Source organism: Littorina saxatilis, linkage group LG17 (assembly GCF_037325665.1).
Source record: "Littorina saxatilis isolate snail1 linkage group LG17, US_GU_Lsax_2.0, whole genome shotgun sequence".
Lineage (NCBI taxonomy): Eukaryota > Metazoa > Mollusca > Gastropoda > Littorinimorpha > Littorinidae > Littorina > Littorina saxatilis.
In genome coordinates, this window is record NC_090261.1 from 10,285,152 (window position 1) to 10,310,904 (window position 25,753).

At 48.7% G+C, this 25,753-nt stretch overlaps 2 protein-coding genes across 3 annotated transcripts in view; one reads left to right on the forward strand and one right to left on the reverse strand.

Annotated features, from left to right (window-relative positions):
• Positions 1–4,854, reverse strand: part of LOC138953131 (uncharacterized) — a 43,140-nt gene extending 38,286 nt beyond the window's left edge. Inside the window, exons 1-5 of the mRNA XM_070324922.1 lie at positions 4,500–4,854; positions 3,501–3,588; positions 2,096–2,185; positions 1,095–1,733; positions 402–658 (exon numbers count right to left, since the gene is read on the reverse strand). Coding sequence (XP_070181023.1) covers positions 402–658; positions 1,095–1,733; positions 2,096–2,185; positions 3,501–3,588; positions 4,500–4,726 — 1,301 coding nt within the window. The 5' untranslated portion in view covers positions 4,727–4,854. The remainder of the gene's footprint in view (positions 1–401; positions 659–1,094; positions 1,734–2,095; positions 2,186–3,500; positions 3,589–4,499) is intronic.
• A 109-nt stretch (positions 4,855–4,963) lies between these two features.
• Positions 4,964–25,753, forward strand: part of LOC138953134 (serine/threonine-protein kinase Nek2-like) — a 31,055-nt gene continuing 10,265 nt past the window's right edge. The window contains exons 1-8 of one of the 2 annotated variants that reach the window (XM_070324926.1): positions 4,964–5,080; positions 7,475–7,577; positions 15,209–15,426; positions 22,138–22,375; positions 22,802–23,011; positions 23,914–24,175; positions 24,557–24,611; positions 25,097–25,203. In XM_070324926.1, the coding sequence (XP_070181027.1) occupies positions 7,482–7,577; positions 15,209–15,426; positions 22,138–22,375; positions 22,802–23,011; positions 23,914–24,175; positions 24,557–24,611; positions 25,097–25,203 (1,186 nt within the window). In that variant the 5' untranslated portion in view covers positions 4,964–5,080; positions 7,475–7,481. Of the gene's footprint in view, positions 5,081–5,255; positions 5,844–7,474; positions 7,578–15,208; positions 15,427–22,137; positions 22,376–22,801; positions 23,012–23,913; positions 24,176–24,556; positions 24,612–25,096; positions 25,204–25,753 lie in introns of those variants that run through there. The other variant, XM_070324925.1, reaches the window with a different exon arrangement.

A 25,753-nucleotide genomic window follows, 5' to 3' on the forward strand; every position in this document is an offset into this window, starting at 1 on the left:
TGCACATAAGTTGACCTGGGAGATCGGAAAAATCTCCACACTTAACCCACCGGGCGGCCGCGACCGGGATTCGAACCCTCGACCTTCCGATTAAGAGGCCGACGTCTTACCACCCCGCCACAGCGCCCGTCGATGATGCAATAAGATCTTTATGTTGATGTACATATTTTGCGTAAACATGCACATTATTTCAGCCCACAACTTCGTTTTCATAGGTCAGCAGAACTAACCAATGATGCTGCAAGGGATCAATACTGAGTGATATTGAACTCTATGTAAATGAAAGGCACACAGGATTGGTAGAGACAATACAGAATTTATTCAACTTACATGTACGGACATGTAGGCCAGAATGAATTCAGAACACTCCCCCCTCCCCGAATCTGCAAATCAAAACTGACCTTGCACGTTCTAGACACCACTTGATAAGTGACAGCTGGTAGGCCAGCTTCTTGCAGCCAGCGGTCAGTGCAGGGTGAGTACCAGGACCAGCAGACTTCCACAAAGTGTCCAGCAGTCGACGAGCGCTGTCAGACGACTGACAGTATGTCCAGCAAGCCAGTAGCACTACTGGCTGCAAGCGTCGCAGTTCTGTTGTTGCCAGGAACTGTCCCAGGGACTCAAACTGTTCTGCTTTCACCAGACTGATGCACGTCTCCTGAAATAAGGTTACAGCAGTGGTTTAGTCATCTAAACAATTCATTTGGTTTTAAAACACTCGAAGAGCAACATTGAACAATAGAAACAATGTTAAACTGGAAGGAATACCTTCATACATCTTGAATTTACAAGAATGTGGGTGGGTTTTTTTTTTGGGGGGGGGGTATTTTTTCATCCTACATGTATGAACAAAACAATACTATTTGATGAGGACAACATTACTCAAGAGAAGGCCCCAGGCCAATTATTTCACCAACATTCTTAGATCAAGTACGCTCTCTTAGAGTGATTAGCGCCAGCAGATGCACAGCAACCTTATCTGTGCAGCAATATGGCTAAAATGCATACAGCGCCCGAAAAATGCCATACTTACACACAATTGTCCTATGAGCGTGAACCCTGTCAAGGTATTCATAAATTTAAATTTCACTCACCATAATCAAGCCCAGACAGTGTTTGTTCCCCTTCAGACAGGAGACAAAGTAACGCTGCCAACAGCTGTCTCGATCCTTCCCCGCCAACAGGTGCAGAACCAGTTTGTGTTCCTCCGACAGATCCCCCACCATCTCCTTCACCCCACCCACATCCACTTCCTGCAGCAGTTTGCTGAATTCGTCCATCAGATATGCACGAGTACAACCCATCAGCGACTCCATGATCCTCTCAATACTGAAGTTGGTGTCATCCGTCTTGGTAAGCGTAATGAGACGAGTAAACAGCTGACGAATTTGGAGGTAGTTCCAGTAAGGCTCTGGGTCGTAGAACGCTAGCAGTTCAAACATTCTGTTGCAAAGTTCGTTGCGCTTTGATCCTTCAGGGGGTAAGCTGTCAATCAGACCGTTGATGCTTTGAATGTACAACCCCTGCAGGGCCTCACTGTCTTTGTTGTCTGACAGATGTTTCTTAGGCATGAGGAAGGCGATCAGGTGATGCCCCGTTGCCGGGTGTTCCCGTAGCTTTTTCTTGACAAAGTCTGACACGTTCCTCGGTAACGATTCTCGGCTGTCAAAGGCTGCCAGTTGAGAGTACACCTGACCCGTCCCATGATGCCTCTGAAAGTACTGGTACACTTCCTGTAAAACAGTAACAATAATTTATATTAAAGACACATGCAGTCCTTCCCATCAAAACTGTCAAGCTTACTATTTCAGTTCTGCTCAAAATTCTACATGGGGTAAGGCCATCCCCCTACTTAGAGTATACCAAAAATCAAAATCCTGACTCCTTCCAGTGCACGGTGGGAATGTTTGATTGTTTTTAAGAGTTTATTTTGCAGAATTGATGCCAGACTCAAACATCTTTACTTTCTAAATAAACAACTGTCCAACGATTTGAAAAGAATGATTCCCTCCCTCCCAAGAACATCAAGTATGCACAATGCAGAATGAAAGAATCCACACACACAGTTTTAACTACATGTACTTCAATAACTTACCTGCAATACACTCCCATCTGCACTGCCACACTCCTGAACAAGCAGCAACCTGAATTCTATATCCTGCTTCAACGCTGATATGTCTATTCCCTGAAAAAAGGATAGTAGTACACACAGTATGTAATACTTAATTATCTAGTACATAACACAAAATCAGAGCTGCAGGCATGTAAATTGAGATGTAACACTTCTTATAGATACTGCAAGTTCCAATGAACTACTTATCAAAACGTTACACGGAAAATCAAAAGAAAGCATCAGCTTCATCATACCAGAGTTTTGATGATGTTGTTTTTCTTGTTAATAATATTTTCGGGACTAAAAAGCGTTTCGTTACACAAGGCAAAATCCCCACTTCTAACTTAAAAAAATGAGAACAATCCACAGACTAGGCACTTCCGGTTGTAGCACTAGCAGGTACAAGCAAAAGGCAGTACAGAGAGGAAATATGTTTGTCATCAGAATTATATATAAAATGCATCAGGATCAAAGCCACTGTCCTGGCTCTTTTCAATCCCACTGTACTGACCAGTTGCTACCCTTTTAAATAAAAAGACAGGGCCTTGTGACCACAGGTCAATGACCGATATATCCAGCCGAGACCAACAACTTTGATGTCTCAGAGGCATGGTCCCAGGTGTGCCAAGGTCATATAGCAGAAACATGCTTCTTTACAGAGGAAGTGTTATTAATAGTTATGTAAAGAAGTGTGGGTATATGTGCCCTCTTCTTTTGTCATATACAAGGTAATTATGGTCAATAGAGTACAGGGGTAAAAGTTGAGAAAAAAAAGTTGCACCTTATACTAGTACCGAAAGTACGTTAACAGTCCCCAGTTTCTCAGCCATGAAATTTGACAAGTAACACTAGAAAGTAGCGTTTTGGGGGGGAATTAAGGCTAAGATTTGGTGAGAGCAGGCAAATGTTCCTGTTGAGGTGCACACGACTCAATCGGTACCAGCCAATCGTGTTTAAATTCTTGCATGGCTAGCACAAAATCGTACTCTCGCTGTCTTGCTTAGCAAGCAGCTAGCTACAAGCAATTCTTGTCTCCGCTAAACAGGCGATTGGTTACATTCACCGTTCCAAATGAGCTACACTGGAACCCCCCTTTTAAGACCCCCTCCCTTCTTAGAGTAAGACCTTGTGTTATCAGACTTTCTGTTCATAACCTCTGTAAATTAACCCCCATTTTAAGACCCCCTTCTTTTTAAGACCTGATTTTCACAAATGTTTTTAGGCCTGAAAAGGGGGGTTCTACTGTATTACTATACAAATACACTATATATGTTTCTCTGCTCATTTTTAGAATATTGTTGTTTTTGCCTAATCTGAGCTACATTACTTAATAATTAAATTCAATCTTAGACTTTCATTTGCAAGGTTTTAACAAAGTTCTGCCGACCTGAGTCCCTGAGAAAATCTGTTGTTCATATTCCTGGATGGCCAACCAAGACAGCTGCTCAGGAGAAGTCACTGTCCGCGATCCAGTGCTAATAACACAAAAAGACAGATCTATGTAATAAACAAAGGGAAGTAAGAACTCTAAATGCATACTACATGTGTAATAGAGTATGTGAGAGTTATGCTGAACCAGTCTCCCGGCACCTGAGAGAATAACATTAACAAGCATTGAAATGAACAAAGGACTATCATCCTCAAAAAGACAAAACTTCCAAAGTTATACTTATTGTGGTCACTCAAGTTTGGAGACACTTATGACTATCGAGGTCTGTCATTTGACGTCACAATTCATGCGTATATTTACCTGCACTTGGCGTGCAAATCAACAGCGCATGACTGTCAGATATATATAATGCTGTCCGTAAACATTGTGTTGCCTCTTTTGTTAGCACACCTGGTGACTATCTCTTTCGTCTGCACTGTTGAAGCATGTGCAGCACATCCTGCAGACCTGCCCGCTCCACCAGGAAGCCAGAACAGATCACTGGCCCCAAGGTGCCACACTGCAGGAGCAACTCTGGGGCACCAAAGACTCCCTGATCCTGACCACCAGCTTTATTCAAGCTACAAAACTTGAAGTCTGACCTGAGGCCAAAAATCCTGGAACGCCGAAGAAGAAGCATGTGCCTTTGCCCTCCAGCCCTTCACATGCAAGACACTCAAAAAATTGCCGCTCAAGTACGTAAACAACAGATCTCGATACATGAAATTGAAATAAAAGTGTAACGTGATTGTACTGCATGCTTCCCCAATATGCAGAATATGTTAACACATTTAGAAGATGCCAGTAACTAGGTCAGTACATTTGATAACCCACAAACAGACGCTATCACAACCCATACACAAACCTTATCACAACTCTATCTGCACAACCAGAGCATCCTTTTTCAAGTCATAAAAAAGGAAGAAGGAAATTATTACAACGGGTATGATCACTCACCTCTGTTCATATGGATTAGAAGCGACGTCAATGAGCGATTTCAAAATCCGTTCTCGATCTCCTTCGATCGAATCTTGGCAGATGAGGCTGGAGGCTGAGCGAGCAAGCTCCCACTGCCCCAAGAGAACGTAGTTGAAGAAACATTGAAGTAGATGTTTCTGTGTTGTTTCTCCCTCTTCAGCTAACAGATGAGAAAGCGATGCAGCTGCGGTCTTATTCTGCTCCATATTGACAAGCTGATGTCACACTTTACAAAATCCTCTCACACGTATGTCCATAAAACGAACAGTTTCTTGCTTGCAACCCTGATACACTTGTCATCCTTTCTCACTGATGGGGGACGACATCTTGGAAAGTCATGTGGCCATAAACACCCTCAAACTTTGACCTTCCCCTTCTCCAATCAAGAGTAGCGTTGTATTGGGGATACCGTCCAATCAAAACGTCCGTTTCAAATCGCGGCAAGTTCGAAGCTTCGTAAACAACTCGAACTTCTTGTTCGTGTTTTTGCAAATAACTCACCTTTATTCACAGATCTGGCTTGCTGAAGGTATCAGAAACATCCCTTTGCGCTGGTACATGTAAGTAATTACAGTGTTGCTCATCCCAATGCTCCCCGAATCCCTTGCATCTTGATTTATTTGCAGGCCCGAACACGTCTCTGAATCAGGCCTGTGGTTCGCTGGATATTTGAAGACAGAAATAGCTGATCCTAGATCGGTCACCGATCGAACAGCTTTACTGTCGACAGGCACCATAGAACAGCACAAAGGTTTATCTCTCTTGGAGGCAACGCAGGCCGGAATAATGCACTCATTCATTCGTGTGTAGGCACGACTTGGAGCTGTAGCGGTATAGTTCTCAAGCTCAGTCTCACCTGGGCTATGGCCAGTATGGACTTGATTGATTATTGATCGCTTGGTGTTTTTGTGCTTTCCTTGTATGGAACCGTGAATTTTAATCATTTAGTGATTTTGCAACGATGGAGGGGGATTTTAGGGTCCGTTCTGGAAGCCCAGGTTGTGAACTGATGAAGCAGTCAAACAGACTGAGTGATCTTGTGTCGGACCACACCATACCAGTCATTCTGCCAGCCTTTGCCAATGAGGTGCACAATTTTCAGCCACGCTCTTCAAAAACTGATGAGGACAAGCTCAGTTTGAAATCAGTGGACTCGAGTTCTCCAAGCGAGAGTGAGCCAAAGAAAGATGCAGATATTCAGGGTACTGCTGCTGTTGACGAGGTCAAGGGATCAGATCCAAAGGCAAAGATAGCAGTGGATGATGTTGAATCTCACTATAACTACAATCAGTATACTACTCAGTTTGTGCATTCGCTTCAAACGTAAGTTGGCGTTGTAAAGTATTTCTACAGTATGTATAATTCTCAAAATGTTAAAGTCTGGGGCCCCAATCCTCTTGTAAAATAAGCTGTTAGTCAACTTAGTATTCTGTGTTTGCTGAAGGAAATGTTCAACATACCTTTCTTATGCCTCAGGACTTTTTTTGTTAAACCTGTGCGTTTCACATTTGTAGCAGGAGCGTCAATTCATTATATAGGTTACATATAATATTGATCAACCCAAGAGTGATTTCAGACAAGAAAAGTAAACAATATTCAAGTACTGAGTATAAAAATAAGAATTAAAAAGAACTAAAGTGTTGGTAAGCAGGAGATTTTCCTATCAAATTGTTATACATGTACATCAATCAATCAATCAATCAATATGAAGCTTATATAGCGCGTATTCCGTGGGTTCAGTTCTAAGCGCTTGTCGAAGAGTTGTCAACACAGGACTAACAAAGAAACTAACATCTTCATGTAGTGTCAACCTGGTATTGACTTTAAGATGTAAACTTTCACTCTGTGTGTGCATGCGCAGGCACACACAAGCCAGTGTGCTTGAAAGTAATAGGGAAGTTAAGGCCCCCCCAAAAAATTGTCTGTTTCTGGTAACATGGCTAAAAAAAAATAGGGTAGGTAGGTAGGGATTTTTTTTTTTTTTTTTTTTTTTTCCCCCCCAAATGTAGACCAATAAAACTAACTTTAAAAATCGCGCAAAGAGACTGGATTCACTATACATAGAGACAAGACACTCAACACATTTACAAATCTGTGACAAAGACTGAAAGAGTATGACATGTTTTTCTTTGTTTACCTGGTCTGATATTTCCATGATGAAACAGAAAAGAAGACTTGAGACATCTTACATCTTGAGCTTGGACAAATGGGAAAATTTTTTGAGTTTGGAAAAAAAAAGTTTAGGGTCGGCGCCGAAATTTAGGGTCGGTCGGGTGACCAGAAACAGACAATTTTTTTTTTGTGCCTAATAACTCATTTATTACCTGAAACGGACAGTCATCTCGCTCTGTGCTTTAAACAATGCTTGTGTGAGTGTCTGTGCTGGTGTGTATCTGTGTGTGAGCTTTCAGTCTGATTGGAGACTTGCATTCAAAATCAAATCTACACTTCTGCTTCTGAGACCCTTTCTTACTGCCTTTGTGCTGGGAAAGAATAAAGTCTGCAGTCACACTGCACACGTTCACTGTGTTTTCACTGTGACTGAATAGAACATGGTGTGTGTTAGGTGAATAAGCAGAACTGATTTACATACGCTGAACTGATAGGCAGGGGCCAGAGCCAATTCCCTTTGAATGGGTTGATTTATAATCACATTTACAACCGTCCTGTGCACATTACACCTGACATTTGTGGACTCTTGAATTGAAATGGATAGCTTTCCATGAGCTGAGTAGAACGACTTTGCGTGCAGAGAGAGAGAGAGACGCGCACACACACACATGCACACACACACACACAAAGTTCGTTTCAATGCCAAATGGGTGTGATTGATTTGCTTACCTTGCGGTTTGCACAAGTTCAGCTGACTTGTACTCTTGTTTATGTTAATTCTTTCTCCCGGTTGCTATTTATAATTTTCTGTCATTTTAGACCTCTGAACTGTTTACTTTCAGACCCAAGATGGCATCATCTCTGGATGACTTTCAAGTTGTATCAACCATTGGAACTGGGTCTTACGGAACTTGCAAGAAGATCCGCAGAAAGAAAGATGGAAAGGTAACTATTTTTGAAAGGTTTTGCATCGTACAGCATAAATTATGATATATATATATTACTATTCCTCCTGTTGTATATATATAGGATGAAGGAAATGGATGTACATGTACTCTGCTGTATCACATTCACAGAGTAAAATTTCAATGTAGCTTTCAAAACCACATGAGTAGATGTATTGTGTTGTAGGTGTAATTTTGGTGTCAGCCTCAGGACCTGACAATGGAGGTTTTCTGACACTGTGTCATTCAGCGTATCTGGATCTGGATCTGGATAACCCGCCTGGGTTGGTGGTTGGCGGGTGCGCCACAGAAGCCGACGACGACTATCAACGTGACGTTTTTTGGGTGTGCGCATCTAAAAGAGTCTTAAAAGTTCACTGTACACAAGGTGGATATAGTGTACAACTCCAGCTGGTCTTCTTGCTGCTGTACTTGCGGTTTTAGTCCGTTTGCCCTAGAATGTAGGCTTTTCAAGCACAGTTAAAAAATGCTATGTTACAATGTTAAAAACTGGATAAAAACTACTGAGGCTCTCACACTGGTTTCTGCCCCCCTAACGCCGATGAGAAGGCGCTGGGCGTGGTCAAGGTGACGGTGGCTTCGCTTAAATTGGATGTGTAACCTTGCAGTAGCCTGCACATTTATACATACTCCATAATGCAGTGTCACACAAAACCTTGTTACACATCCTTTTCCTTCCCCCTCCTGTAATAGTAATTTTGGATTTAACATTTTTGCCTGTCAACAAGTGCATGTTTGTCAGTCCTGAATGTGTGTCTTCCCTTCCCTCTCCCTACTCTCTCTCCCACTGTTTTGTATTGCATTGAATTGTACACACACAAAAAACACCAATGATGCACTTACCCCTGCTATAATGAACACACAAACTCTTAAGGCCAAAAAAAAAAAAAGGTCTGTTTACGGTAACATAGGCCCAAAAAATAGGGTCGGTATGTCGGGAATTTTTTTCTTTTTCTTTTTTTTTCCAAAAAACCATATTTTTACGTTATTTATTTTTTATTTTTTTTCCCAAATGCCCAAAAAAAGTCTAGGGTCGCGCGAAAAAAATAGGGTCGGTTGGGATACCGTAAACAGACTATTTAATATCATATTCTTACTCCGAATCACATTAGCATTGAGTCACCTGAGATGCTTATCACTGAAAAACGCTTACCCGGCTAAAGAATTTAAAGGGAAGCAACCCCATCACCAAAACGAAAGTGAAAGTAGCTTTGGTAATGGGCCAGTACACCGGGAGTTACCTCCCATACGGGTGTATGCCACGTCACTTCCTCTAGGAACACGTGCCTATTATCATACGTCTTTTTCACCTCGGAGAGGACGGTTCACTTTTTGACGCTCTGTGGCTGACCTTGTGTGTTTGAGTGACACCCGCCGGCCACGTTACCCAGCTTGTCTGCTCGCCTTGCCTACAGTTTGGTGAGCTCGTTCCCGTTTGTTGTTGGTTGTTTGCGCTGTTTCGTTACTGTACGTTGTCCGTTTTTTACGGACTTGTGTGTCAGTGACTTGCGTGTTTCGCCATTTTGTTGTGTGAGTTAGTTAGCTAACTCGTGTGACTTTGCTAGTAGCTCTGCGTGCCCTCTTTCTGTTTGGGCAAGTGTAGCTTTAGTATTTTGTTGACGCGTAAGCGTGTGTGTTTACTGTGTTTTCAGTCGTTTTGACTTACGTTTCAGTAAATCTTTTTGGCTTTGCCACGTGTTGTTGACGTTTGTGTCAGTGTCTTGCGTGTCGCCATTTTGTTGTGTGAGTTAGTTTTCTAGCTCGTGTGACTTTGTTTGTAGCTCTCCGTGCCTCTGCTTGTGGGGCAAGTTTAGCTATAGTATTTTGTTAACGCATTAGTGCGTGTGTTTACTGAATTTTCCAGTCGTTTAGACTTATGTTTCAGTAAATTTTTTCGCGTTGCCACGTGTTGTTGTCAACATGTCTGATTCAGACAAGCGCCGTGGCAAGTCGGACCCCAAGGGGAAAATTAAGGCTAAGTCTTCCTCTTCCAAAGCAACGTTACTTGTTACAGACCAAGAGCGTAACACTTTGTTGGCTGTACCTATTTCGGCGCCTAGCGCTGTTACTACTTCTGCTTCTTTTGCGGCGCCTAGCGCTACTGTTACTTCTGCACCTGTCTCTACTTCGGAGACTTCGTCTTCTTTGTTAGCACCTGGACAAGGTGCGTTGGTTTCCTCTCTGTTAAAGTCACTGGTTCCAGAAATCCGCAGCTTGGTGCAGGCAGAATTTCAGCGTTCCGTCGCCAGCAGTGCGGCGTTTCCGGCATCTGGCAGTGACGTCCGGGCATTGGCTTCCGTGTCTTTGTCCTCCACTTCCGGCTTGGAGCAGCGTCCTCCCTCTTCAGCGTCGGTTGGTAAGCAGAGCTGGTCCGATAGCCCTCGTGAGGCGCCTGGACGTTCTCCTTCGGGGGACAGCTCTTTCGCATCGGGTCACGACCGATACCTTGCTGATCTTTCATTTCCGGCGATAACCTACGAGGCCCCGGACTTGTTCGAACAGCGGCGGCAGTCGGTTTCGACTGCCGCATTTCCGGCACTTGCCGGAAGTGATGATCCGTCCGCTCCGGCACGCTACGGCGGTCGCGGCAGGATGGAGTATTCACTGACTTCCGGTCCTTCCGGATCGCGAAGTCAACCAGTGCAGTCTTCACTTCCGCATTTTGCGGTTCCGTTGACTACACTTCCGGTTTCGGCCGGAAACGCTTCTTCCTCTTCTGGTGGTTCCTTCCGGATACCAGATAGTGGATTACAGCGTGCGCCTTCCGGCTTTCAAGCGCCTAGGCTTGAGCAGGCATCACTCCACTCAGTCGGGGGAGTGACGTCAGCTCATCCAGCTCCGGTTTTTGCGGATGGTCGTCCTGCTTACCCTTTACCTTCACAGGATTTTGGGCGGCAGGATGACGTTAGTGCTCAGGCTTTTCCGGTTTCCGGTTTGCCAGGGCATGCTTCTGCTTCCGGAACTGGTGACTTCGGTCATGGTTCCACGTGTGACTATTCTGATGCTCCATCAGTGGTCAGCGAGGAGTCGCGGGGCGTGTTTCCGTCGAAGCTCAAGTCTGTTCTTGACGTCGCGGCGGAAGTAACGTCTCGTTATTTTCCTGAAGGGGCGGTGGCTGCGGACTCTTCCGCATCATTCGTTCCTTCTGCCATGGCGGACTTCCGGCCGGCACAGGAGGATGTTTCTTCCTTCCGGTTCGCCGAGTCTCCGTCAGTGGCTTACCAACTTTCGCATTCACTGGTTCGTCCAGCACATGCGGGGAGTGGTATTCGGCCAGTGCCTGTTCCGTTACTGCTTCCTTTTGGTCCAGTTCCGGAATCAGCTCAGCAGTGGGTGGCTTCAGCTGCCCAAGCCTCTTCCTTCGTGCCTACGGCCAATAGGAAGCTTGGCATGCCCAATCAGAGCCAGAATTGGCTGGCGTCTTTTGCACTCCCTAGGGCTACCCTTCCGGTTTCCCGGGAATTGCTGCCTCTTCTGACTAAACCGATCAAGCGTGATTCGGTTTTGCCGGTTTCCGAGGCTTCCCTCCTCTCTGCTGAGGAGGTTGGACGTCGGCAGATCGAACTGTCCTCCATTGCGGAGACTCTCGTTCGGGCGCTGTCTCGGGCATTGACCGATTCGCTAGTTCCTTTCACTCTCAGTGAAGAACAGAATGCGGACGATGTCTCTGCGCTTTTGGCCGCATTGGCCAAGGTCAATGAGGAACAATTGCGTCTTTCCTCCCTGCAGTACACCCAAGCGGTACTCTGCAGGAGGGATCTCTTCCTCTCGCAGTCCCAATTCACGGAACTGGCTACTAGGGAGACCTTGAGAGTCTCCCCGGTCTCAGAGGAGTCTCTCTTCTGTCCGCTGGCACTGGATGCCAGACAGAAGGAGATTCAGTCAAACAAGGACAGTCAGTTCCTTGACTACACTCTGAAGGGGGTGAAACAGTCTCAGCCTTCTAAACAGAAGCAGGCTCAGACATCGTCTAACCCCAAGCCAGCTCAGAAGCGGCAGGCTCCGCCGGCCGCTCGTGGTGGGAAGAAGAGGACGGCATCGGGGAGGGGGCGTGGCGGCTCTGGAAGTAAGCCACACCCCCAATGAAGCGCTCCCGATCTCACCTCCCTCCCGCCCTCCACCTTGGTGATGGCGGGAGGCCCCTCCCGGGCACTTTCTCGTTGGATGTCGGTAGTAGACAGCCAATGGATTGTGGGAGTGGTGAGATCGGGCTTCCGTCTACTCTGGCGGGAGGAAAAGGCGCCTCTTACCCGAGTGCCTCCGCGGTTCAAGCCCCCCTTCTCGCAGGAAGCACGTTCCGTCTTGCAGTCGGAAATTGCCTCCCTGGAGCAGAAGGGCGCGGTGGAGAGAGTTCGGGTCCACAGCTCCCTGGGATTTTACGGGCGTCTGTTCGCTGTTCCCAAAGCATCAGGAGGATGGCGTCCCGTGTTGGATTTATCTCTCCTCAATACTTTCTTGAGGGAGATAAAATTCAAGATGGAGACGCCAGCCTCTGTCCGAGACTCTCTCCGCCCAGGAGACTGGGTGACCTCGATCGATCTCACGGACGCATACTTTCACATTCTTATGCATCCGGCCGACCGGAAATGGCTTCGTTTCCGGTGGGGAGATCAGATCTACCAGTTTCGCGCACTCCCTTTCGGGCTGTCTCTCGCACCATGGATTTTCACCATGGTGGTGAGACAGGTCTGTGCACTGGTGAGGTCCCAGGGTATCCGTCTGCGGGCTTATCTGGACGACTGGCTCATCATGAACCAGTCCCAGAGCGGCTGTTCGCAGGATACCCTGACGGTTCTTCGAGAATCCAACTCGTTGGGGTTCTCGATCAACCGGGTAAAGTCGGAGCTGACCCCGTCACAGACATTCACTTATCTGGGGATGTCTTTCGACACGGTCGCTTGGACTGTCCAGCCTTCTCAGAGAAGGGTGGACAAGCTCCAAGCCCAGATTCGCTCCACTTTACCTCTCCTGATGGCTTCCATCCGCTCGCTCGCCTCCATCTTGGGGCAGATGGAGTCTATGGCTCTTCTGGTTTCACTGGGCCGGGTCCACAAACGTCCGCTTCAGTTCGCGCTGAAGCCGTTTGTGGACTCTCCTCTGGTGGACTGGGACGCCCTCATCCCTTTGCAGGGATGGTTCCAGTCTGCGACCCTTCCGTGGTTGGACACGGAGTGGGTCTGCAGAGGTGTTCCGATCGTCGTGCCCCTCCCCGACCTGGACCTCTTTACAGATGCGTCCAGGGAGGGTTGGGGGGCACATACAGATCTTCAGACTACTTCCGGTCTGTGGACGACGGAGCAGTCCTTGTGGCACATCAACTTGCTGGAGCTAGAGGCAGTTGCTCTAGCTCTGGCCAAGTTTCTGCCCTCCCTGTACGCCAAACATGTTCGTCTGTTTACAGACAACATGACAGTGGCGGCGTACATCAACAAGCAGGGAGGCTCGCGGTCCCCGTCTCTCTCGGAGAGGGCTTGCGAGATCCTGGTGTGGTGCTTTCAGCATCATATCACGATCTCGGCCAGGTACCTTCCAGGGAGGCTGAACACTTTGGCGGATGCGCTCAGTCGTTCCGGTACAGTGCTTCAGTCGGAGTGGACGATCACTCACGGGGCACTGCTTCGCCTTTGGGCCCAGGTCCAAAAGCCTCTGGTGGACCTTTTTGCCACAAGGTACTCAAAGAGGCTTCCGGTGTTCGTCTCGCCATTCCCGGACCCTCAGGCATGGCGAGTGAACGCTCTGGACTTTCCCTGGACGGGTCTGGAGGCGTACGCCTTTCCTCCCTTTCCGTTACTCAGCCGAGTAATCCGGAAAGCGGAGATGGAGGAGCCGGCCCTTCTTCTTCTGGTCGCTCCTCTGTGGCCGTCGCAGGTCTGGTTTCCAGATCTTCTTCGGCTCGCCCAAGGGCCCCCCATTCCTCTCGCACTCGTGCGAGGGGAACTAGTGCAGCCCCGAACAGGCATTCCACACGAGGAGCCCAGTCTTCTGAAGCTTCACGTGTGGAAGTTGTTCGGGACTCGCTGAAGCGCTCTGGGGCGTCGTCTTTGACTCTGGACTTGGTGGCTCGCTCGCATAGAGCGTCCACCTCTTCAGTTTATGCTTCCCACTGGAAGGCATGGACTGCCTGGTGTTCAGCTAGAGGGGTGAGTTCGGTGGCTCCGCGCTCTATTCAGGTCGCTAACCACCTCTCTTTCATGTCTTCGCAGGGCGCCTCAGTCTCCTCGTTGAGGGTCCGGCGCTCCGCTATCTCGGCGACTCTTAAGCAGATTGGTCGTTCTGTTCGAGTCGGGGGCGTTATAGCTGCAGTCATTAAAGGGGCTGCTCTTAAGGAAGCTAAAGCTCGTTTGCCCGCTCCCAAGTGGGACTTGTTTTTAATCCTGGAATTCCTTCGTTCTGCGGATTTTGAGCCTTTAAGCGAGGCCAGTCTGTTCAATGTCACTCGCAAAGCGCTGTTTCTCCTTTTGTTGGCTACGGCCCGACGGGGTAGCGAGGTCCACGCCCTGTCGGGTCAGCCTGGAGATATCTCCTTTGAGCCGGACGGTTCCGCATCTTTGCGTTTCCGGCCTGATTTCCTGGCCAAGAATCAGTCTCCGGGGCAGGCCTCTCCGCTGGTTAGAGTTAAGGCTCTGACCAGCGCGTTGGCCCCGGATGACCCCGATTCGGTCAATTGCCCTGTGAGGGCACTTCGTCTGTACTTAGCCCGGACTCAGCCGATTCGGTCTAGTTCTCAGAAGTTGTTGTTTATCTCTCTCCTTACTAGGCGCGAGAAAGATTTGTCGAAGGTAACGTTGGCCCGGTGGGTGTCCTCGCTCATCAAGCAGGCTTATGAGTGGAGTCGCACAAAGAGGGGGGGGGGTTATGCCCTCCTTGCCACTTGACTCGGCCCGAGCCCATGAAACGAGGGCGTGGGCATCCTCTCTGGCAGTTCTGCGCTCCAGACGTCTAGAGGAGGTGCTGACAACTGCGTATTGGCGTTCCGAAGATGTTTTCATAAACTTTTATCTTCGGGACGTCACAGCTCTTCGACAGGATGGCTCCAGAGGCCTTCCAGCGCTCATAGCAGCAGGCCAGTTCCTGTCCAGAACTTGATGGTGAGTTTTGATTCATTTCTAGCCCACCGCCTTGTTGATGTTATCTGCTAATGTGATTCGGAGTAAGAATATGATATTAAATGGAAAATTTCCTAAATAAATTATCATTTAATTAATATACTTACCCGAATCACATACTGTATTCCCTCCCACCTGCCCCGCTTATGGTTTTAAGATTTTTTAAAGCCGTATGATAATAGGCACGTGTTCCTAGAGGAAGTGACGTGGCATACACCCGTATGGGAGGTAACTCCCGGTGTACTGGCCCATTACCAAAGCTACTTTCACTTTCGTTTTGGTGATGGGGTTGCTTCCCTTTAAATTCTTTAGCCGGGTAAGCGTTTTTCAGTGATAAGCATCTCAGGTGACTCAATGCTAATGTGATTCGGGTAAGTATATTAATTAAATGATAATTTATTTAGGAAATTTTCCATTTTTTTTGTTGGCCTGAGAGTAAAGCCCACAGCGTCAATCTATGTCGTAGAAATATGTTTTGCATAATAATTTTTTTTTGCATCAACAGATCATGGTGTGGAAGGAGATGGACTATGGTGCTATGTCAGAGGCAGAGAAACAGCTGTTGGTGTCAGAAGTCAACTTGCTGCGGGAACTGAAACACCGTCATATTGTGCGCTACTACGACCGCATCATCGACAGATCACGAGCAGTGATTTACATTTTGATGGAGTACTGCCAGGGAGGGGATTTGGCAACTGTCATAGCTCGGTGTCGAAAAGATGGGTAAGCTGTGATTCTTGAGAGCGTTTTTTGTGTGTGTGTGTGTGTGTGTGTTTGTGCAAGCACTTGAAGCAGCCATCTGTGGGTGCATGCATGGGTTTGTGCCTGTGTGTGTGTGTGTAACTTTAAGTAAATTACATATTCTTACTCCGAGTCACATATTTAGCATTGACGCAGTCGAGATGCTAGGTAAACTGAAACGCTATCCCGTCTATAGTCTAAGGGAAGCAACCCAAGCTAAAAAAGTAGCAAGCTTGCTACCCTGGGTTGCCTCCCGTAGCGTGTCACGCCACAGATCTCGTACCCAGTACGAGACACCCTCATTCGACATCTTTCAGCCAGAGAGACAGGTCGTGCTGATTTCGCTCCTAGGCTGTTGTTTGCTGTCTGCTTGACACCCACCGGCCTTGGCTCCCCGTCTGCTCATTGCTGTTTCTAGCGGTGAGATCGTTTCATTTTGTTGTTGTTTGCATTGCCATTCTGCTGAGAATTTTCTCGTCCGCGGACTTGTGAATTTTACTCGGTAGTTTGTTGCTGTGGCCGCCATTTTGGTCGCTATTTTTCGCTTACACGTGGTGTTTTTCGCTGGTTAGTTTGGGTCCGTGCTCGGACTTTTAGCGTTGACCAGTAGCACTATTACCTCCTTGTAACTCGTACTTTGTGCTAGTTTATTCTGCTGAAGTTTTACGTCCTAGAGACTTGTGTATTTTCAGTAGTCTGTTTTTCTTGCGCGACAGCATGTCGGATAGTGAGAAAAAGAGAGCGGCTAAGGCCGAGAGTAAGGGCAAAGGCCCTGGCAAACCTAAGTCCTCGGCTTCTACTTCTTCGGCTAGGAACCCCACGGTTCACGTTTCTGACCCGAAGACTAACTTCGTTTTTTCGGTGCCCATTTCGGCGCCGGAGGAGACTTCGTCTGGCTCGCGGGCGGCGGGCGTTTCTACTACCACGTCCGTTTTGACCCCGGTACCCGTGCCGGAGGCTGGCACTCTTGTGGCTAGCATTTTGTCCTCTTTGCTTCCAGAAATTCGGACGCTCGTGCGTTCAGAGATGGCGCGGACGGACCCTGTTTCCAGCTCTGCCTCCCTCCCGGGGGTGTGCGACCCTCGGTCGTTGGCTTCCTGTGTTCCTGCTGTTTCCGGTTCACCTGTCCAGCCTGCTGGCTTCGGCGTTGGTGCTGGAGGCCGTGAGCAGGGAGGCGTTTCTCTTCTCGGCCGGCGCTCGGTGGCTTCCGCTTGCGGGAGTGCACCTGCGCAGGTCCCTTTTGAGACACGGTCGTCGCAAGGTATGTGCTCGCAGCAGCCGTCCGCGGCAGCTGCACTTCCAGTTCCTGGAAGTAGTGGTTCACTGGACAGCGGACAGACCATGGTCCCTGCCGGTTTGAGCTACGAATTACGTAAGCAGTCGTTCACGGCAGCTTCCCTTCCGGCTCCGGCCGGAAGTAGTGGTTCACTGGAAAGCGGACAGACCATGGTCCCATCCGGTTCGAGCCACGAACTACGTAAGCAGTCGTTTACGGCAGCTTCTCTTCCGGTTCCGGCCGGAAGTGTTGGTTCACTGGTATGCGGACAGACCATGGTCCCTTCCGGTTCGAGCTTTGCCCAGTTTCAGCAGCCGTTTCCGGCAGCTGCCCTTCCTGCCTGGGCGGGAAGTGTGGGTCCAGCTGGTCGTGCACAGTCCTCTGTCACTTCCGGTTCCGGCCTAGGGCTTCCGGGTTGTAGCTGGCAGACTCCACAGCCATGGCATAGCTATGCCGTTGCGTCTGCTCTTCCGGCTCCTCCCGGTTCTTCCGGTTCGGTTCTCGCCGCGTCCGTTGGGATGCCGGCGGATTTCGAATTCGGTCGTTCTCCTGGGCATTCGGGCTTTCTGCCTCTGTTGGATCAGCAGCAGCCACACACTCCGGTGGTGTCTGCTAGCTCCTCCCTTCAGCTGCCTTCGGTTGCTGGCGTTTCTCACCCTCCTCTTAGCCAGGGTGTGAGTTTCGTCGATGACCAACAGGAGGGGCGTTTGGCTTCCGGCCTGTCCTCGCAGCGTCATTTGTCGGGTTCCTTGGGCTATGAGCCATCCCCGTCATGTGGCGTTTCGGACCTTGGGTCTGTGGACGAGGAGCAGCTGCCTTCGGCGGCTCCGGCCAGCTTCAGGGTAGCGCTTGAAGCGGCCGCGGAAGTCACTTCGCGATATTTCCCGGAAGGGGCTTCGTCTTCGACCACGCCTTCGGCGTCGGGTCCGTCGGCGATGGCAGACTTCCGGTGGGCGAAGGAGGAGGACAGCTACTTCCGGTTTGAAGAATCACCGTCAGTGGCTTTCCAGCTTTCTCGTTTGTTCGCCAAGCCCGCTCCTGCCGGCAGCGGGTTGCCTCCAGCAGCAGTTCCGCTTCTGGTGCCGTATGGCACAGCTCCGGAACATGCTTTGCCTTATCTGGCTGCTGCAACACAGGCAGACTTCTTCGTGCCCTTGGCGGCTCAAAGGAAGTTGCCTTGGCCTAAGGCTTCACGGAACCTTCTTTCGTCCTTTGCTCTGCCGCGTGCGCCGCTTCCGGTCACGCCGGCATTGCTACCTCTTTTGACGAAGCCTTTGAAGAAGGATTCCGTTCTCCCTCTTTCGGAGCAGTCTCTCCTGTCCTCTGAGGAGGTGGGAAGGCAGCTCCTGGAACTCAGTTCCATTTCGGAGACTATCCTGCGGGCTCTTTCACGTGCTCTTACAGAATCTTTGGCTCCCTTTACCTTGAGTAAGGAGCAAGATTCGGAGGACGTATCCACACTCCTCTCCACGCTGGCAAGGGTGAACGAGGAACAAATGAGATTGTCCTCTCTGCAGTACGTACATTTTGTCTCGTGCAGAAGGGACTTGTTTCTCACCCACTCCCAGTTCTCTGAGGAGTCGACGAGAAACACTCTCAGATCGTCGCCCTTGGTGGATGGTGCTCTCTTCGGCAACCTGGCCGCTGATGCCAGGAAGCAGGAGATCGACACCAACAGAGAACAGCAGTTCTCTTCCTTTGCGCTTCAGTCCCTGAAGCAGCCCAAGCAGGCTGCTCCTCAGCAGGCTCAGCACAAACAGGCTAAGACCTCTGCTCAGGCACATCCTGCTTCCCGGAAAAGATCTATTGCCCCTTCCCGCGGGTCGGGCAAGAGATCTTTTTCGAGGAGGGGTAGGGGCTCTTCCAGTGGAAAGCCCCACCCCCAATGAAGCGTTCCCGGCTTCACGCCCCCCCCGCCCTCCACCTTGGTGATGGCGGGGGGCCTTGCTCGGGCACTCCCACATTGGCTGGCCGCCATACGCAGCCGATGGTTAGTGGGTGTTGTGAAGTCGGGATTCCGCTTGCTTTGGCTGGGGGACAAGGCCCCTCTTACCAGGTGTCCTCCAGCCTTCAAGCCCCCCTTCTCACAGGAGGCAAGGGCCGTCCTCCAGTCGGAGGTTGCCTCACTGATAGAGAAGGGCGCGGTGGAAGCGGTCTCGGACCACAGCTCCCCGGGGTTTTATGGACGGCTTTTCGCGGTCCCCAAAGCTTCGGGAGCTTGGCGTCCTGTCTTGGATCTTTCGTTTCTCAACAAGTTTTTGAGAACGATTCGATTCAAGATGGAGACTCCTGCCTCGGTTCGGGACGCTCTCCGCCCAGGAGACTGGGTGACCTCGATCGACTTGACGGATGCGTACTTCCATATTCTGGTGCATCCCGCCGACCGGAAATGGCTCCGTTTCCGGTGGGCCAGTCAAGTCTACCAGTTCCGCGCACTGCCTTTTGGGCTGTCCCTTGCCCCATGGATCTTTACCATGGTGGTGAGGCAGCTTTGCGCGCTGGTGAGGTCACAGGGAGTGCGGCTGCGAGCATACCTCGACGACTGGCTCATCATGGGCCAGAGCGAGGCTCTCTGCAGGCAGCACACTCTCTTGGTTCTCCGAGAGGCCAGCTTGCTGGGATTCTCGGTCAACCAGACGAAGTCAGAGCTCGTGCCGTCTCAGTCATTCACTTACCTGGGGATGACGTTCAATACGGTCACCTGGACTGTCCAGCCTTCGCAGAAGCGGGTGGACAAGCTCCAGGCTCTCATCCGCTCTACTTCGCTTCTCCTGAGAGCTTCCCTTCGGACTTTGGCCTCCATCCTGGGGCAGATGGAGTCCATGGCCCTGCTGGTTCCACTAGGGAGAGCTCACAAACGCCCGCTTCAGCACGCGCTGAAGCCGTTGGTGGACTCTCCTTGTGTGGATTGGAACACTCTGGTTCCCCTTGGGGATTGGTTCCAGGCTGCAACCCTCCCGTGGCTGGACTCGGGATGGGTATGCAGGGGGGTTCCCATTGTTTCCCCCCCTCCCAACATGGACCTGTTCACAGACGCGTCCTTGCTGGGTTGGGGGGCTCACACGGACCGGCTCACGGCCTCCGGACTGTGGTCTGCGGAACAGAGCACATGGCACATCAACTCGCTAGAGTTGGAGGCCGTGTTCCTTGCTCTGGTCGCGTTCCTCCCTTCCCTGGCAGCCAAGCGTGTGCGTCTGTTCACGGACAATACGACAGTGGCTGCCTACGTGAACAAGCAGGGAGGTTCGCGGTCCCCCACTCTCTCCCGCAGAACGTGCGAGATCCTCTCCTGGTGCTCCCAGCGGGAGATCTCTCTCTCAGCGCGTTACCTGCCAGGGAGCCTCAGGCGGAATGGACCATCACGCATGGTGCCCTTCTCCGCCTTTGGGCTGTGGCCCCGAAGCCTGTGGTGGATCTCTTCGCCACCAGATTCTCCAGGCGCCTTCCGGTGTTTGTCTCCCCCTTCCCCGATCCGGAAGCGTGGGGGACCAACGCCTTGGACATCCCCTGGACAGGGCTGGAGGCTTATGCCTTCCCACCCTTCCAGCTGCTCAGCCAAGTCCTCAGGAAGGCGGAATTGGAGAGGCCGTCCCTGCTTCTGGTCACCCCTCTGTGGCCGTCTCAGCCCTGGTTTCCGGACCTTCTGAGACTCGCACACGGCCCTCCAATTCCTCTGGCTCTGGTACCAGGCGAACTCGTTCAGCCTCGCACCGGAGTTCCTCACGGGCACCCGCAGTCTCTCAATCTTCACGCGTGGAGACTGTGAGGTCCGCTCTGAGGCGGTCTGGGGCTTCCGACCGCACTTTGGAGTTGGTGCAGCGCTCGCATAGGGCCTCTACCTCCTCAGTGTATTCGTCGCATTGGCGTGCCTGGGTCACCTGGTGTCAGGCTCATGGGCTGAACCCGGTGGCTCCTCGTACTATGCACGTAGCCAACCACTTAGCGGATTTGTCTTCCCAGGGGGCTTCTTCCTCCTCTTTGAAGGTTCGCAGGTCGGCGATTGCCTCGACTCTTAAACAGATCGGTCATACCATCAATGTTAGTGGAGTTGTCGCTGGGGTTATTAAGGGCGCGTCTTTGCAGGACGTTAAGCGCTCTCCTCTGCCCAAGTGGGATCTTTTCCTTGTCCTCGAGTTCTTGCGCTCGGCGGACTTCGAGCCTCTAGAGGGCTCTAGCCTCGCGAACCTTACTCGTAAGGCTCTGTTTTTGCTACTTCTGGCTTCGGCCCGCAGAGGTAGCGAGATACACGCTCTTTCAGGCAGTCCGCAGGACATCGGCCGAGAGCGTGACGGTTCCTTGTCTTTGCATTTCCGGGAGGCCTTTCTGGCCAAGAATCAGACACCGGATCAGCCTTCTCCCTGTGTCCTTGTGAGGCCCCTGTCTCATATTGTGGCACAAGATGACCCAGACATGGTCAATTGCCCGGTTAGGGCCCTGGAGGCATATTTAGTCCGGACTCAACCCATCAGGTCGAGCTCCCAGAAGCTCCTCTTTATTTCCTTGAATACGTCCATGGACAGAGATATCACGAGGACTACCTTGGCCAGGTGGGTGTCGGCTCTCATAAAACAAGCTTATGTGTGGAGTCTGGCACAAAAGGGGGGGGCTCAGCCTGCCTTCCCTCTCCAGTCGGCTAGAATGCACGAGTCCCGGGCATGGGCATCGTCATTGGCTGTTTTGAGGTCCCGAAGACTCGACGACGTCCTGCGCACAGCATACTGGCGTTCAGACGACGTCTTTATCTCGTTCTACTTGAGAGACATCGCCGCGGTATGCCGTGATGGCTCAAGGACCCTCCCCGCACTGGTGGCAGCGGGGCAATGCCTCTCCAGATCTTAACAGTGAGTTTGAAATTTTTACTTCTTACCCACCACCTTGTTGGAGTTATCTGCCAAATATGTGACTCGGAGTAAGAATATGTAATTTAATCGAAAATTTTTAATTAAATTTTCATTTGATTAATATACTTACCCGAGTCACATAAGTAATTCCCTCCCACCTTCCCCGCTTGTAGTTTCTTTGGATTCTAGAAGTCGAATGAGGGTGTCTCGTACTGGGTACGAGATCTGTGGCGTGACACGCTACGGGAGGCAACCCAGGGTAGCAAGCTTGCTACTTTTTTAGCTTGGGTTGCTTCCCTTAGACTATAGACGGGATAGCGTTTCAGTTTACCTAGCATCTCGACTGCGTCAATGCTAAATATGTGACTCGGGTAAGTATATTAATCAAATGAAAATTTAATTAAAAATTTTCGAGTATATTTGCAAGCAGGCATGTGTAGGTTCATTCATGAGTGTGTACAGTTACATATTTTTATGTTTAACATTACGTGTGATTCACTAGATAGATTATTGTGAGGTTAACCCAATTGTCTTCTGTGTGTTTGGGGAATGTTCAAACGTTCGCATTTGTTACAGAACTAAGGTGGACGAAGACTTTGCGTGGAGAATCTTGATCCAGATAACGCTGGCACTGAAAGAGTGCCACAGACGTAAGAATGGCAAATCCATTCTGCATCGAGATCTGAAACCTGCCAACATCTTCCTCGACAGGCAGCAGAATGTTAAACTGGGCGACTTTGGTCTGGCCAGAGTTCTGCATCATGAGACCAGCTTTGCACAAACCTATGTTGGAACTCCCTACTACATGTCACCAGTCAGTTGAAACACGCTTCTTAATCTTAATTATTGTAGCACTAGTAGTACAATGTAGTCCTTTTTGAGCAACTGTGTAATGCAATAAACAGAATCCAAATCAATTATGGAGTTGAAAAGAGCAGTGTATGTTTGCTGTAATAATCCAGCAAGGCAACACAGCTCTTTGCATGGTATTGATTATCTCTTGTTCCAGCAGAGCAACTGCCCAATATGTCAACCTGATGGGATGCCCGTCAAGTGTTTTTATTTTATTTGATATAATTCACTTTTCCATACCTTGGGTGGTCATAATAGACAAGTTTGACTGTATTCACAAAGTGAACTACAACAGCTCTTCCCTGAAACCTCGTTTTATTTACCATTCCTTTTCATGTGGTTCCAATAAAATGTTCTCCATGCTTTTTCACTGCTTCCCATCTTGTAGGAACTAGTGAACAACATGTCTTACAACGACAAGTCAGACGTGTGGGCGCTGGGCTGTCTTCTGTACGAGTTGTGTGCCCTTCACCCCCCGTTCATTGCCAACAATCAAACGGAACTCAACCGGAAGATACGCATCGGGGACTACCCTCGCATCCCTGCCAAATACTGTAGCGAACTGGACAGGATTGTTCGCAGAATGCTGAAAGTTGAGGTATGCATCTTTCAGTGTTTTTTCAGTGTTTTAGTTTCTAACTTTTCATTACTCTATTATCCCATTACTAGGAAATTTGGGATGCTTCTTCCCAGTGGAAAGCTAGTAGCAACATGGGTGTAGCTACCCAAGTGTATGCGTGTTTAGAATTGATCAGCCATCAGCATATCTGGCAGAAACATTTAGGTCTTTTATGTGCCTCGGGGACTGGACATGGATATCATCTCCGAGTTGACCCGTGTCCATCGCGACCTGGATTTGAACCCGAGGATCACAAGCCCAGTGCAGTATACATGTACATGTACCAATTGAGCTTCCGTGGGCGGGGATGTAGCTCAGTCGGTAGCGCGCTTGATTTGTATCCAGTTGGCCGCTGTCAGCGTGAGTTCGTCCCCACGGTCGGCGAGAGTTTTATTTCTCAGAGTCAACTTTGTGTGCAGACTCTCCTCGGTGTCCGAACACCCCCCCCCCCCCCCCCCCCCATGTCAGAGTTCGGTGGGTTATAAGAAACACGAAAATACCCAGCATGCTTCCTCCGAAAACGGCGTATGGCTGCCTAAATGGCGGGGTAAAAAACGGTCATACACGTAAAATTCCACTCGTGCCAAAAAACCGAGTGTACGTGGGAGTTTCAGCCCACGAACGCAGAAGAAGAAGAAGAAGAAGAAGAATTGAGCTTCCAGAACAGCCCCAGTTTTCTAGTTATTCAAGAGATGTTTGCTTTAATTTCTTGGAGGCAAATCACCCAATGTATTGAACTTAGCAGAAGAATCAAAGAGGAAAAAATGTTGTTTTTTCTCATGTGGTAATTGAACATATTTAAAATTGTCCTGGACTTTCCCTTTGGTCTGGACTGTCAGTGTCACATGTTAATTCAAATTTGTTCTATTAATTCATCAAAGGTAACAACTCGACCAAGCATCAACGACATCTTGAGGGATCCAATCGTGGCGCGTCGCTATCAGCAAGTAGAATCCAGCTCAGAGCAGCACACGCATTCTTCGGATTCGTATGATGGTGCGAGCGGAGGCAGTGCGGGAAAAGCTAACAACAATAACAACAACAAGAGAATCAGCGCAGAAGGCGGAGCTCGAGTTGGACAGCTGGAAGAAGAGTACAAGAAAAAACTGCGGCAACTTGATCTGAAGGAGAAAGAGCTTGAGAGTGAGTTGTTTCAAACTCCCCTGAAAGTGGTGTATGGCTGCCGAAATGGTGGGGTAAAAATGGAAATACACGTACAAAAAACGTGGGACTTTCCGCCCATGAACAAAGAAGAAGAAGTAGTTTCAAACAACAAAAAGAAAAGAAGGAATACATTAATGCATGTGGATAAGCCAGAAGACGAAAATCAGATAGTGTTCAGTACTTAACATATATAATGATTTTGCTTGGCAGTGCTCACTTAAATGGAAAAAGATTTGTCTGTCATATCATGTTAACATTTTGAAGGTTTAATTAGCATTCTTTGTTAGAACTTACATGTACTTTCATTATTTCAAAATGTTACTCAAATTAATACGACACTTTCTTTCAAATTTGTACAAGGTCGTGAAAGGAGTGTCAGCATGAGAGAAAAACTGGCCGATGAAAAACTGAAAAGGTAAGTTTTGTGGTAGAATAATTGAGTGAGTGCATGTGTGCGTGCGTGCATGCATGCATGCATGGTGTGTGTGTGTGTGTGTGTTCCTTGCTGCTTGAAATGAATGTGTATTCCAAATGTATCGCATTTCAAATATGGAAAACATACTTGATCACGCATCTCTGTATCATAGAAAAAATGTGATAGACTCATATAAGTCGGTATTTTGTTTTTCACTTCAGCTTCTGTTGTCTATTGTTCTCGGAAATGTAGATCGAATGGAATAGAACGCCAACTGAATAGCGATAAGCCGTTTGAGAATGACTTGTTTGCTTAAGCCCTTCTCAAACGGCTCACTTGCAGGTTGCTTTCGCTTTATCATAAACTCATTTATAGCTAAGGCCGAAATGTATTTAAAATCAATACAAGTAGTATTCATTCATTTAATTTACTTATGTATTTATTTCAAATGTTTATGCCATGATTCTCTGTATTTTTAATCTCAGGGCAATGGAAATGCTGGACCACTACCGCCGAAGAAGTGAGAGTGCACCCGGTGACCTTCGCAGATATTCTGACCTTGTGTCTCCTAGAGATGCTCTGCCAACGCCAGGTATAAAGGGTCTGGGCCTGCTCTCTGACAAAGTCCTTTTCCCAAATACACCTGCAATGTTTGATCGTGAGCGTTTGTTTCAGGGGCGCAATCCTTTCGCAGCCTTGAACTTCTAGCTGCCTTTTGCTCGTTGTGCTAGAGTGCTCTGCTTTGTGGGACTCCTTTTTCTATTTCTTTAGTATACTCATCCACAAAAGAACAAACATTTTGGCTCTGCAAATGTGAAACTCTGCAAACTGTATTTAATTAAACATTATTATCCAGAAATCAAAAGACTGGGGTTTAAAAATAACTTGGCTATGCCAGAATAGAACAGACGGTCATATATAAACTACAACAGAACCTTTCTGGAGGTTCTGTTGATAAAAAAAAAGAATTCTGTTTCTTTTGTGGATACATATGGCCTTGGCTCAGAATTGGTGTCTAGAAACTGTGACAAAAAGTGTTTTTCAGAAAATGTTGTTTTTATAAACTGCACCTCAAAGAGAAAAAGATGACAAAGACAACCCAACAAGTCTGGAAGAAATCGGACATTTATTGTGTTAACAGT